General features: G+C 38.3%; 1 protein-coding gene across 1 annotated transcript in view; it reads left to right on the top strand.

The window, feature by feature from the left end:
• Window positions 1-194: 194 nt before the first annotated feature.
• INTS7 (integrator complex subunit 7) overlaps window positions 195-14,714 on the top strand; it is a 43,333-nt gene continuing 28,813 nt past the window's right edge. The window contains exons 1-10 of the mRNA XM_072409835.1: window positions 195-341; window positions 2,477-2,606; window positions 3,727-3,873; window positions 4,519-4,656; window positions 6,511-6,557; window positions 7,740-7,939; window positions 9,000-9,122; window positions 9,887-10,004; window positions 13,219-13,353; window positions 13,982-14,082. Of these exons, the coding sequence (XP_072265936.1) occupies window positions 251-341; window positions 2,477-2,606; window positions 3,727-3,873; window positions 4,519-4,656; window positions 6,511-6,557; window positions 7,740-7,939; window positions 9,000-9,122; window positions 9,887-10,004; window positions 13,219-13,353; window positions 13,982-14,082 (1,230 nt within the window). The 5' untranslated portion in view covers window positions 195-250. The remainder of the gene's footprint in view (window positions 342-2,476; window positions 2,607-3,726; window positions 3,874-4,518; window positions 4,657-6,510; window positions 6,558-7,739; window positions 7,940-8,999; window positions 9,123-9,886; window positions 10,005-13,218; window positions 13,354-13,981; window positions 14,083-14,714) is intronic.

Here is a 14,714-nt window from a genome sequence, read left to right as displayed (position 1 = left end):
TCTCCCGCGAAACTCACCGAACCCGCACAGAATTCTCCCGCGAAATGCTGCAACGAAACTGATTGGTTAGACCTCCTCCAACCACAGTTCGTACACCCAAAGGCAAGCGCCAAAACCACGTTTAGCCAATCACAAGAGATGTCTGTACGTAACGACGCGTATGGAGCATGCGCAGTGACAAGTGTCATGGCGGCTTCCATGTTTTTCCGTACTGCCGGTCGGGATTGATCTTGGTTGGGACTGAACAGTTATGGCGACCGGTGGCAGATCCTTCTTGGCTGATGCCAGCCATGGGGAGCAGGAGCTGGACGCTAACTCAGCTCTTATGGAGCTAGATAAAGGTAGAGGCGAAAATGAGGCCTGATTTATAAATAGGGGCCTTAAGCTGCTGGAAGAAAAAAAGTTTAATTGTTACTATGGGAACACAGACATTCGTGGCCTGGTCATGTATGAGGCCTGGAAATGCTAGGACAATTACCTCTCATTGGGCCTTAATTATTAAAGCTCTTAGAGGATAGAGAATATACACTTTCATCAGTGAAGCTGGGCTATCCAGCAAACCTGGAATGGATCTGGTCCAGGATTTAAAATATTTGCTAGCAAATACCAAATGATTTTGTATAAATCCATTCCAGGTTTGCTGAATCACCCACCTTCACTGATAAAAGTTTATCCTTTCCAGCCTCAGAGAGCTTTAATAAATCAGACTCATTACCTCAATCAGGATCTGTTTATAAATTCTGTCACTCAAGATTCACAAAACTTATTCAACATTCACACATTTTTAAATAAAATGAAATGTTAAATCTGGGTGAATGTTGTGAGAAATTCTATGAAAAAGATTTTTTATTATTATTATTAATAAACAGTATTTATATAGCGCCAACATATTATACAGTGAATCAGGGGGTGGTGCTGCACACTTTTTTTCTTTTTTAAAAAAGAGGGTGTTGCACTTAAATAAAATGTTATACAGAATTTTTACATTTCATAAAAGTATTGTCTACCCTTTTGTGTAAAGTGAAATTTCTGAGTTTAGGTATGCTTTAAATAGGGGTTGCAAATGACAGATACAGACAGTGACACAGGAGGAGGAGAGGACCCTGCCCTGAAGAGCTTACAATCTAGGAGGTGGAGGAAGCAGCATGCAAGGTGTTTTAATAGACCCACAGTGTCAATATCAGCAAAAGTTTAGTTAAATGAAAAACACTAAAAAGATGCAGGGGGAGCTTTGCATTGGCATAAATTTCCACTTTAAGGTGTACTGTGCTTCCACCAAAAATAAAATTGCTCTCCAGCAGGTTTATTATTGAAGGAGGTGATGTCCCTTCTGCAAAAAAAACACATTTATGTGCCATGGTCCTCTCCCCTTCCTGTGTCACTGTCTGTCATTTGCAACCCCTAATTAAAGTGTACCTAAACGAGGAAATTTCACTTTACATAAACTCTGCAGTTGTATCTTTTTGCATATCAAAGGGCAGCTTGTTCCAGCTTTGTTTGTGACTAACTCACAGTGAAAGATTTTATACAGTAACTGACACCACACTGCCTAATAATATGTTGGGACAAACATCTGTCCTAATTCATTCATGAAAATAATCTATCTGTTCTGACTTATAAACAAATTCAACTTAAGAACAAACCTACATCCCTATCTTGTATGTAGCCCAGGGACTACCTATACTGTTTAATAATAAAGGTCTGGTTGCAATTTTTTTTTACTTTATAGTCCACCTAAAACTACATGTCTGTCTAAGACTACCCTATCCACAGGATGACAACGATGATCTTTCTGTAGTGAAATTACATTGTAGTGTTGTCAGGGGAGAGGAGAGAGGCTTCACCCCCCCCCCCCCCCTTTTTTTTTTTTGGTGATTGAGACTTTCTTCTCTGTTGGTAAGGAATGCTCCATAATATTCATCCATGTTTAAAAAAAAATCACATTTTTTTTTTTTTTTGGTGTTGCAGAAAAAAAAAAATAATATTTTTACATTATATAAAAGAGCTGTCTACTCTTTTATGTAAAGTAAACATTTTAGTCTAGGTCTGCTTTATGAAACCTGTAACAACTTCTGGAGGAACCCTTGGCCTGGTTAAGTAACACTGATCTATAGTGTCTTTGAAAGTTATGTGTTTTCCAGCTGAGGAGTAGTGAAGTATTATATTGCCCTTAAGGACACCTTTTACCACCTAATGGTTAATATTGGTAGATCTCTTATGTGATCCGGTCACGAGGAACTGGTGACAGTTGCTACCTTCTCAGCTTTCGGTTGTTTTCTATACATAATTAACAATTGCTTATTGTCAGCTGGAATGTTTGTTTATTTTCTCACCCAAAAACAGCCGGATGGTTACTGAAAAGTGCTGGGTGGTCCTAAAAGGGGCTGGAGAGATAACACTGAATATGAATCTTAACATCTTCACATATTATTATAATATATTATATTATATTTATATATTGTTTTCTATTTTTTAGGCTTGCGATCTGGGAAGCTCGGGGAGCAGTGTGAAGCCGTTGTCCGTTTTCCAAGACTTTTTCAAAAGTATCCGTTCCCAATCCTCATCAACTCTGCTTTCCTCAAACTGGCTGATGTGTTCAGAGTTGGGTAGGTGGCCTCTGAGAATTTTTGGATAAGATGGCTTTGTATCTAATATTGATTTGTCAGGGAAGGGGACTGATTTTTGAATGATAGGGGTGTTAACATTTACTATTTTTTACTTCATAAGGAATAATACTAAATAGAAAATTGTGGTGGGCTAGAATCTTTAGCTTGCAGAAGGGGGAGAACGAACGAGCGAGCGGCACCCTGCTGCTCTCTCTCCCCTTCACTTGCATTGCAGTCGTTCATGGAATCCGCCAGGACGGATCCATGTGATCCATAATAGGAGGAGAATCACCTGACGTGTGTATGTAGCCTTAATGTTAGGGTGATTTGTCTCTTTGACTGTTACATACATATAAATCCTGGTGTCACAACCAAATCTAAATTAGCAGTGTTATCCACAGTGCCGAGGTTCTTTCTTTGGTTACGCAACTTGTAGTCAAATCATCACCATCTGAACACCATTACACTATTTTTTTAATTGAAGTGAACCTGTAATGTGAGAAGTATGAAGCCTTTATCAGCATTTTACTTGTGACCATAGACATTGATTGAATTTTGTTATACTTCATTCACTTATTAATTAATAGAGCTCTTCTGTTCAGAAAATGTGGGAGGCTAATACTAGGTCTGATTTCGGTACTTTGGGTACCCTTTTTCAGTGTTCTCCCCTTTTAGCAGGGCGCAGCACCCGGCACTTCTCAGTAACCACTCAGCTGTTTTTGGGTGGTTACTGAAGAGTAATACAGGGGCTGCCACCCACCTACACTTTCTTCCCTCCCGGCTAAAAAAAAATTTCTGGGTTCAACAATTTTTTTTGTTAAAAAAGTAATGGTTTTGTTACTAATTACAGAGCAGCCCTAAATTGGGTCTTTCATATTTTTCTGCTGCTCCGCTTTGAAAAAGGAGCAGTAATAAAATATATGTAATAATTGCACACACTTGTTGGTAATTGTCTGCCATTGGTTTTCTAAAATTGAGTTTTTAGGTTTACCTGTCTTTTCATATTGTGTGAATTTTGCTTGTTTCTCTTACTTATGACTTGTCTATTATAAATCAAATTTTATTTTTTTGACAGCAGGGCCTTTTACAGCTGCCCGTTAACCTGATACTTCTTTTTCAGGAATAATTTTCTTCGACTGTGTGTGCTGAAAGTGACTCAGCAGAGCGAGAAGCACCTGGAGAAGATCCTCAGTGTGGATGAATTTGTCAAGAGAATCTTCTCTGTCATACATAGTAATGACCCTGTGGCTCGTGCTATTACTTTGAGGTTTGTTTGATTGCCTTGTATCTCTGTTTGTGCTGGTTTTGAAACAACGCTATATTTTTAGACTAAGGCACTGTGATAAGGGATCCACATCATGTGTGTAAAAACCATGTCACGGCATAAGAGGGAAGAAATAATACTTAAGAGAAGGGAAAGAAGTAATAAATTAGATTTAGCTATAAGTTAGAGGGAAACCGGTTTTTATTTAATAAAATTTGTCAAGTTGCTTTGACAGATATATGCATATTTAGGTCAACCCCTTTGATCTGCAGATACATGGAAAAGATTAGATGCAAAAGGACATTGTTAATTTATCTCTCTACCTCTTGTGACAGACTGTCTCTCCTTTATTTGAAAGCAGTGACTTTTACAGCTGCTGTATTACACAGCATCTCCCAACTTTCATTTTGACAGATTGGATTTGCCAGCAAGTGTCAGGGAGTAACAGTGGAGCAGATAAAAAAAGGGCAAGGTACCTGCTCTGTGTACTTCAATGGCCACATTTTAAATGCGCAATATCCAAACTGGCTAATAGAGAAATATGAAATTATAAGACAGGTTGCAGACTTCTAATTTTGTGCTTTCAAAATACTTTATTGAAACTTTTTTTATTGGTATATTATGTGTTCTCCTTTTTATTCATGTCAGAATGCTGGGTAGCCTGGCTTCCATCATTCCTGACCGAAAGAATGCTCATCACAGCATACGTCAGAGTTTGGATTCACATGACAACGTGGAGGTGGAGGCTGCAGTATTTGCTGCTGCTAATTTTTCTGCACAGTCAAAGTAAGTGTTTATTTGTTAATCAGTGTTAAAGCAAGTAGATACTGAAAACATAACATCTTTGTCTTTGTTAAAAGGACATATTAACCCCCCTAGCAGTATTCCCGAGTGTGACTCAGGGTGGATTTACTATGCAAAAGCGGTAATCCCAAGTCACACTCGGGGCCGCTAAAAATATTAAAACAAAACACTTAACTTGTTCCGTTGCCATCCCCCGGGGTCCTGCTGGTCTGTGCAGCTCCTTGGGACACGTCTTCTTTCTTTGATCTTCAGTCGGCGACTGCAGAGTCGATCTCCGGGGTTTCACTGTGACGTAGGTGCGGGCAGGAGGGGTGGCAGGAAATTCAAATCATTTTGTATTTGATTCATAATTCAAAATAACTGTATTGGGTCCAATACCAAGAAATCTTTATATTATTTATATATATATATATACATATATATATAAATATATATTAAATATTAAACATGCTACTGTACAGTTATATTACATGTTTCACAATTTTTTCATTTTTTTGATAACATTTTTGTTTTATTTTAAGTCAATTAATAAATATTGGACATATTTCAGTGAGTTATGCCCAAGAATTATAGGCCTACAATGTAATATAAATTTGTAAAAAAAAATGTACCACTAGTGGGGTTAAAATAGCTTATGTTGAAGGATGTGTAAGAGCTGACATTTCTAAAATGTGTTCCTAAAATACTACCTGACCTCTCCCTTAAAGCAGAACTAAACTAGTTTTTGTAAAGCATGAGAAAAGGCTGAAACAACTTTCAGGTATTGTGTTAACATTTAGAGGGCCCTACACATTTGGTTTCAAAGGTTAAACATAGAGTGTAGGTTAAACATAGAGGTTTTTGCTTTCTTCCTAGTGCAAATACATGTGGAAGCCAGGTGTGTGTAACCACAATAGCATGGAGGAAAGAGATGCAATGGTTGCTGCCCATCAAATTGAGGATGGGTATAAGTCCATTTTCAAACAGTTTGAAGGCCATTATTTTACAGTGAGAAAATATTATTTAGAAATGGAAAACATTGCAGACAGTTGACTATTTCCAGCAGATTCACCCAGAGAAAAAGCCAAGAGCTATATCATATTCCACAGGCCTGCATATGATGTTGCATGTTAAAGTATAAATAAAGAAGACCTCTAGAACAATGTCCTTTGTACAGACAAGACCAAAATGCAGATGTTTGGCTATTTTGCACAGCACCACACTTGGAGTAAACTACAGTATGTCAGCAAAAACATCTCATGCAAACTTTTAAGCATAGTGGCTGAGGTGGGATGATTTGGACTTGTTTCGGAGCAACACGACTTGGGCACCTTGCAGTCATTGAGACGACAATGAACTATTTTGTATGCTGAAGTATTCTAGAGTCAAATGTGAAAATGACTGAAAAAGAAAAAAAGGTTCATTCGAAGTCCGGACCTCAATTGGATTGAAATGCTGTGGCTAGACCTTAGGAGAGCTATGTGTTAACAAATGCCCACCAGTCTCAATAAAGTAAAGCAATTGCTGTTGGTTCTACAAGCTATAGAATCAAGGACCGTACTGAAGGTTTTCACATATGGTTTCTTCATGTGGCTTCAAGTTTGTTAAATAAATAATGACACAGTAAAATTGGTTGGGTGTTTCATACCTAAGGTTAGATTTAGAAAGACAGGGAGAGTGAAAATCCATTTAAATTAATTGGTTTTAGTGGTCAAGTCATGCAGTTTAGTGGTTTGCTAGCAAGTCTACAGCTTTCAGTTTACTTCTCAGGTCAGAGGAACAGTTTTAATATATGATCTAATTTGACATTGCATGCTCTGCTGATTAGTAATCCATGTTATTACCTTCTACTTGTAGAGATTTCGCTGCTGGAATCTGCAACAAAATTGGTGAAATGATACAAGGTTTGTTTTTCTTTTCTTCTATCTCTAACTAGTTGTAGCTTGTCGATTGTTCGATTTGAAATAAAGTATACCTTTGCTCCATGAAAATAAACTACAGGCAAATACAAACACCTAGATCAAATACATAAAAACATGTGAAATGCATTTATGAGAAGTATTCTACCTGTAGAAGGACTCATATCAGTTTATCCAGTCCTGCAGTTTACACATATCTGGCACACAGCGCTGCCCTGACTGCCTGATTATTCTGTGCTGCAGTTAAGTAACAAATCTTATCTCTTCCCCTCTTGTTATTTGAGACTGATTCCAAATCAATTGCAGGTACTTTAAAGGTGCGTACACACTTCCAATTTTTATCGTTCCAATCGAACGACGAACGATCGATTGGGCAAAAAATCGTTCGTAAAAAAGTAACCAACGACGCCGACGAACGAGGAAAATTGTTGGAAACGAACGACCGGACCGGCGGATCGGATTGGGTGACGATCGTTGAACATCGTTCGTGTGTACGGTCGTTCGTTGATCGTCCATGTTCAGAGCATGCGTGATGAACGAACGTCCGTTCACTTTCCTGTCGTGCACATAGTTCCTCTATCGCTTAAACGATCGTATCTATTGTGTGTACAATATCTACGAACGATCGTGTCGTTACCTCTATGTGCAGGATCGGTGCTATACGATCGTTCATATATATCGTGCAGGAACGTTTGTCGTTCGTTTTCCGACGATAATAATTGGAAGTGTGTACGTAGCTTTACTTCTGTACGAAGACCAAGTGAATTCATGATTTATTTATTGATGTTGTATTGCATTCATTTTTGTATTTTATACCTTACTTTTACAGACAAGCAAGGTCAGGTACTGGGTCAATTGCTTCTGCAAAATGCACCCTGATGATGTGGCGCCATTACATTTGATCCCATAGATCACCCTAGGCGAGTTTGATTGACACATTCAACCTGCAGCCTGCTTGGAGACCCATGTAACCTATCCCAGGAGGCTGTAAATGTGTGTCAATCAAACTGGCTTAGGTTGAATAAAGGAAAGGGGAGGACAGGTAAAAAGATTTACCATTAAAAGGCAATTAAAGCAAATTTTATTGCATCATTAGTCCTGCAGCAGTCTGGGGTACCTATGCCTATAAGGAGGGATGTTTTCATGTCCTTCTGTATTTTTTTGCAGGTTTGGCTACCCCTGTGGACTTGAAGCTAAAACTCATTCCAATTCTCCAGCACATGCACCATGACGCCATTTTGGCCTCCAACAGCCGTCAGCTCTTACAACAGTTGGTGACGTCATATCCATCAACTAAGATGGTGATTGTCACTCTGCACACCTTCACCCTGCTGGCTGCTTCTTCGTTAGTTGATATTCCAAAACAGGTAGGGTGGTTAACGTGTTCTAGTTGTTATTGATTTTAGTGGTATTTTAGTAACTTTTGACACCCAGACAATGAATTGAATGTAAAAATACACCACAACCCGAATGGATATTTTAGATGACAATGGCTATATGAATAGAAAGATTTGTTTAAAACTTATTTCTTGATTTATTTTAACATATATTAAAAATTATGTAAGAGTTTTTGCAAAGTACAAACCACATATATCAATCTTGAAACACTTACATAGCAACAAAACACAATTATTTCCACTGATGGCTCTTTCTGATATCGTAGGTCAGCATAAAAAAAGCTCAACCAATTTCTTGATGCGTTTTGCAGACCTTGTCTGATTCCTCAGGAGTAACAGAAGAGTAAATAGCATAATATTATATAATAAAGATAGGTAAAACTTATGGGTCCCGGGTCCCTGCGTCAAGAGTGAAATAGCTGCAGCCAAGAAGGAACACCAAGAGATCTCCCCAGGTTTTTGAAGATGAATCCCATAGGTATAAAAGATATTTAAGATGAGGCATGTAACAAAACAAAACATAACAAAAGGAATCCTCCTGACAACATCAAAAGGGTAAATGTCAAGAAAAATCTGGAGTATAAACCACCTTGCCCCAAAGCAGATGTCCGACTGCCAAGTTGATCACTCCCCACATTCAGGGTCCCACGGGACCCGCCCTGTCCCAAAACACCTTAAAAGTCCCTTTGTGCAAAACTATTTCTATATTCATATAGTCATTGTCATCAAAAATATTATTAATTTTGGTGACCTTTCAAAGGCAAAGCTGGTGATAGGTAAAGCTATGTTACCTAACACCCCTAGTGTGTGTTTTTGAATAATGAACCTTCCTTATACATTGGGTTCCATACCAGGTGCTGCTATATATATATAATTTGTTTTCAAAGTCCACTGGGATCTTATCAAATTTTTCTGTAAGAAGAGAATGTCAATCCTTTATTGTAAACATAGCAGGTATTAGAAAAAATTAAAACCTTATTTTAGAGCCTTACTCTAAACCAACTACATCCTACTTGTGGGTTATTTCTAGATTCAGCTTTTGCTTCAGTACCTGAAAAACGATCCCAGAAAAGCTGTGAAGAGACTTGCCATTCAAGACCTAAAATTCCTGGCCAACAAAACCCCTCATACCTGGAGCAAAGACAATGTACAGGTACTGCGTTCTTTCTTTGGTTGTTAATACTTATTATCATGTTAGGAAATGGCAGTAGTTAAGCAACTGCAAATATAATATACATTTTTTAGATTGTAAGCTCTTCGGGGCAGGGTCTTCTCCTCCTCCTGTGTCACTGTCTGTATCTGTCGGTCATTTGCATCTCCTATTTAATGTACAGCGCTGCGTAATATGTTGGCTCTATATAAATACTGTTTATTAATAATAATAATAATAATAATAATAATAATAATACATCTATTGATATATTTGTGTGGTTGATGTTTGTCCACAAGGTGGTGCAGTTCCTTACCTTACGCTTTGCGTAGTTTGTGGTTTCTCTGATTTTGCGTACTTAGTATGTTATATACTTGGACAATACACAAAAGCTGTAGAAATTTTAGTATGACAATATTCATGCGTTTTGATTATAATACTAATGCTGTTCCCTAAAAAAAATCACTAGCCACTGTTTGTGGGGAAAATATCTTTGGGAAGCGTTTGAAGAAGGGAAGAAAGGAAAATCTTCAAAAAAGAATTATAGTAGCTACTGTAACTGCTGACTAATTTCATAGGTATGGGCTGTGGTAATAATATACTGATCTTGGCTCTAGTACATAGCTAAATCACTGATTTTACATATGTATCGGGGACAGATATTCACTGATTGCTCGTTCTAGCTGTAGATTTCTCGTCATATACACTTTACATATGAAATATATCCTTGCAACAGATAATCAGACTGGTGTGATTCACTCTTTCAGGCTCTGTGTGAATGTGCACTGCAAACTCCATATGATAGCCTGAAGTTGGGCATGGTCTCTGTTCTGTCTACTCTGTCTGGAAGCATCTGCATTAAACAGTACTTCATGGCAACACAAGGTACAATCTTTTCATTAAGTATTCAAAACTACATTGTAACAGGTATTTCACTTCCCAGGGTGCGCAAAGAGTATAAATAATAATGGGAATTATTAAAAGTGAAATGAGATGGTTGTTAAAGCTTGTTTTTTACTCATCAGACCTAATTTAGTAAAGCTCTCCAAGACTGGAGGAGATAGATATCATAAGTGATGTAGTGAACCTGGAAAATAATTTGCTATTAGTTGGCAAATGTTTTCAATCCCTGACTGGATCCCTTCCTGGTTTGCTTAATCAACCAGAATCTCTTTTGGTAGTCTATCTTTTTCCAGTCTTGGAGATTTTTGATATATCAGGCCCATTGAGTGAGTGTGTCTCCTTTTGTGCTTTTGTCTGCTAATCTCTTTTTATGGACGTTGTTATAATGACCAGATTAAGCACCATAAGCTTCTATAAGTTCTTAGATGCCCCCTTGCTTCTGGGCTGATGGACTACATGTCCCATTAGCCCCTCCCCCACCCATCAGTACTGCACATGTTTCACCCTTTTTAACTGTTTGCTGGCTCCCATATTTTATGCCATTGTCATACATGCCATTCCTGACTACAAACAAAACTATACCTGCATTACCCATCTATCCCCATGCCCTTCGCTTTTTTTTTTTTCTTATTTCCAGTAGTTGAACTTTGCCCATCTTGATTATCCTGGCCGGAATGACATATCTCCTGCACAGGCACATAGAGAGTTTGCTCATTCTAGGCACATGCAGTGGAAGCCACTAATGCTGAATATCCTGGCAACCAAAGCTGATGCTGTACATGTGGACCTCAGCTTTTTGCTAAAAACCCAGACTGATCGGGCAGGTAGGAGGGATTGTTTCAGAAGGGACTTAGCGGGTTCCTTTCTGCAGTATGACCTGCTTAAATAGCTGGGCTTTAGTCCTGCTTTAATTTCCATGGAATCTTGGAAAGCTGGATGTGATGTGGGGCACATGTTCAACATCGCCGACAGGTGGCAGAGCCACCCACAACTTTCAGGCGTGCTGTTGACAAAATTAAGACTTGCAGATTTTTTATTTTACTTGGGGAAAGGGATCTATAAATGGATTGTAAACAGGAGAGTTCAGTTTTAAATTTTATAGCCTATCTTCCACCAAAGCATTTTTTTTAGGATTGTTTTAATGTTGGGTTTTTATTGCTACCTGTGGAACTATTACAGAGGTTTACTTTATTTTTATTCCTCTGACATCAGGAAAAGTAAAAAAAGGGAATGGCGGTCACCAGGATGATAAAATACAAACAGAAATAACATCCTCACTAAGATGCCATTCACTGTAAAAAAAAAAAAAAAAAAAATGGTTTGGTTGCTGACCATGTTGGGATGGGAGAGATTTCGGATTACAATCTGGTTCTCTGACCCCCTATTGTTGAAACTGGAAGGCTCCTCAGAGGGGGCACAGTCATAAAAGCCAAGTAAAAGTTTCAACCCCATGTTAATCTATCCAAAGCTGAAAGATTAAGGCTGTGTACACCCGTTAAATTTTTTCTTTGGAAACAATCTTTTTCAATTTACTAAAAGATGAATGAACCAGCGCTGTACATACAGCTTTGTTCTGTTCTATAGAGGGGGGAGGGGGAGAAAGAGCAACGGCACCCCACTGCTCTCTTCTCCCTTCACTTCTATTGCGGTCATTCGTCTTCCGACATTTGTGTATCCGCCAGGATGAGTCCATGAACGAATTCGGACGGCTGCTGTACACATCAGAATCATCCGACTTGTGTACGTAGCTTAAGTCTCTATCCATGAATAAGAACAGATCTGTTGTTAGATCTGGGTATGGGTCTATGATGACCTATTTCGCTACATTTTAGGAGAGAGTTTGTTTTGACCCCCACGCTCATCCTTTCTCTAATGCACTCTAAACCCCATTTCACAGAAGCCATATAGTGTTAGGATCTTGTAGGGGCATTAAATAGTTGTAAGCATGAATAAATGGCTGTCAGTTAAATCTGTGTCTGTGTGGTAAACTTGGTTTGTATTGATTTTCTGATGTGAATTATCCTCATTATAGTAGAATTAGTTCCTAATGAGCTGTAAAGAGTTTGTAATCATATATAAATTATATAAGCTGAGCTCCAGCCTTTCCTTTAGTCTCATGCAGCTGGGCAGGCTGCTGTTCTGATATTGCTTATTATGATTTTATGCATATTTGAAGCTTCTAGCTGAGTGCATTAAAAGCTGTAGTAGCTCAAATAGAAGCATATTGGACAACCCTTTCCTTCCTTTTACTCTTTGAATTTCAGCTCTTTAAATCACTGAGGCTTAATATCAAAAATGGGCATTTCTTATGGCAGTCTACATGCAAATTCCTAGGAATAGTTACATAATTCATAGCCAGCCCACTACCTATTATTATTACACAGTATTTATATAGCGAGGACATATTATGCAGCGCTTTACAAAGTCCATAGTCATGTCACTAACTGTCCCTCAAAGGGGCTCACAATCTAATGTCCCTTCCATTGTAATAGGTCTTTAATACAGTCAATTTGGGAAGCTAGTTAATCTAACTGCATGTTTCTGGGGAGGAAATGGGAGTCCCCAGGGGAAACCCACGCAAACACTCATAGAACATACAAACACTATGTAGATGTATGTATGTAGACACTATGTATGTAGTCACTATGTAGACACTATGTAGAGTGTTCTGGCTGAGATTGAAACCTTGGACCTAGCGCTGCAAAGGCCAGAATCCTAACCACTGAGCCATCATGCTGCTTACACTGGGACTAAGGTATTAGGCAGGATGCTTTGTTCTTAAGAAAGCTACATAAAGAAGCACAGAGGCCCAATAATTTATTCATTGAGCCAAAGAACCCACTTATATCATCCAAGGATGCCTAATAGTGATAAGAAAGGAGCGTTAACATTAAAAACTCTATTCTTAAGGTCAGTGTATTGTAAAGTCCTGGATTTCTCAAGTGAGAACTATAGGCAGGCAAATTTCACCAAGAAAGATGATATTCAGTCATCTGCCTCAGTGAGAGCAGCAAAACACATTTTAAAGCTTCCTTCCCACTTCTTAATAATTAATGAGAAGTGCAGTCATTTTCATATTTATCTTAAAGTTATGAAACCTGTGATATCACTGGCAAAAAAATTGCTCTATAAAATACACACTCTAGGCCTTAATGATGATCTAGTTAGCTAAAATGTACTGTTTTTTCTCCTCTAGGAGCCACATCTGGTACTGCCAGGTATACCGATTTAATAAAGCTGGCGCAGGAGTGCAGTTACCACACTAACCGCAACATTGCTGCACATGGAGTGACCGTTCTTACCAATATTGTCTCATCTTGTCAAGATACAGGTAAGATTTTAACTTGTTTTTAGGAAACTACAGCACTTTTTTTTTAACGTTGTACCTTACATGTCTGAATATCTTATGCAAGTATGTCTAGAATGTGTTTAAAGCTGAACTAAAGGTATAAAAAGTATAAAACATTAATGCTGAAAATGCTCGCTCCCTTCCCTTGATCCACTTGCATATTACAGCCCCTATAAGACTCGCTTAGAATGTCTCCGCTTTCCTCATGTTACAGCCCCACAGAATTCAAGCATTTTTTTAACTTGCAGTTATCATTTATTGCTTCTGTAAATGTTATATTTTAAATATGAACAGGGTAAGCACCTGAATTTGACCTTTTGCAGTCCCCATACAGCAGAGCTTAGGAGTATGGCATTGCAAGTATGTTGATAATTGGAGAGGGCAGTGATGGTGAAATTAGTTTATCACTCTGCTGTTGCTGCTGCTTCTACTACTGTCCAGTTTAGAGGATGTCATGGGCCAACAGAACCTGGGCTCAAAGAAAGTCAGATGAATAATGCTGTCTATCAGACTGAGGACATCTAGTGGCACAGAAGGGGAATTCTGGTAATTAAGTATTTTGAAAATTTAAGTCTTTTAATAATCAATAAATATCTCTTCAACTTATCAGATCAAATGCTATCGCTGGAGAAGGATGCTGTGTATGGTCTGGAATCTCTGCTTGTCCTGTGCAGCCAGGATAACAGTGCAGGCGCCCAGCATACTCTAAAGGTGCGTGGGGCTCACTTTTGTTTTATATAAAAGCTCTAATGGTTTTATTTTTTTTAATTGGTTGCATGATTAATGGGACAATATTCTAAAAATATTTATATGTCTTATTGTTTCCAAATTTGGGCCAAGCCAGCCTTCCCTATAATTTATGTCCCATTTTCTTTTTTCTTTTCCTTGCTTTTGTAGTACAGTAGCATGGAATAGTTTTTATTTCTCTTGGTGACGTCATCATCAGGATTTTAAAATCATTGGAAGGGTAGCTATCAGGGGAGGTCAGTCCATACTAATGTACGCACATCCCCAAAATGTTTCTAATGGCCATTTTACTACTGATAGTGCATGGGCAGGCTGTTGGAGGTCAATGCAACATTATTGATTTGCTCCCAACTAGAAAAAGATTATCACAGATTTTGGAATTAAGGAGAGAGGTTAAGTGGCGTTTTGTAGTCCAGCAGGCAAGACTGACAACAAATTTTGGGATTTTCAGTGCAGCAGAGTCGGTATGGTAGCTTAAACAAGAAACTAGGAGCACACTTCAATCCTGGCAAATTAACAGGCATTTTTATGTACTTGACATAACTTTATTAAGTTAAAACATGGGGAAATGTGTATGAACTGGAGAGCTAAAAATA

The sequence above is a fragment of the Pyxicephalus adspersus genome, chromosome 4 (genome assembly GCF_032062135.1).
Source record: "Pyxicephalus adspersus chromosome 4, UCB_Pads_2.0, whole genome shotgun sequence".
Taxonomy (NCBI): domain Eukaryota; kingdom Metazoa; phylum Chordata; class Amphibia; order Anura; family Pyxicephalidae; genus Pyxicephalus; species Pyxicephalus adspersus.
The sequence above is the reverse complement of the archived record's forward strand: the minus strand, read 5'-3'. Positions and strand labels throughout refer to the sequence as shown.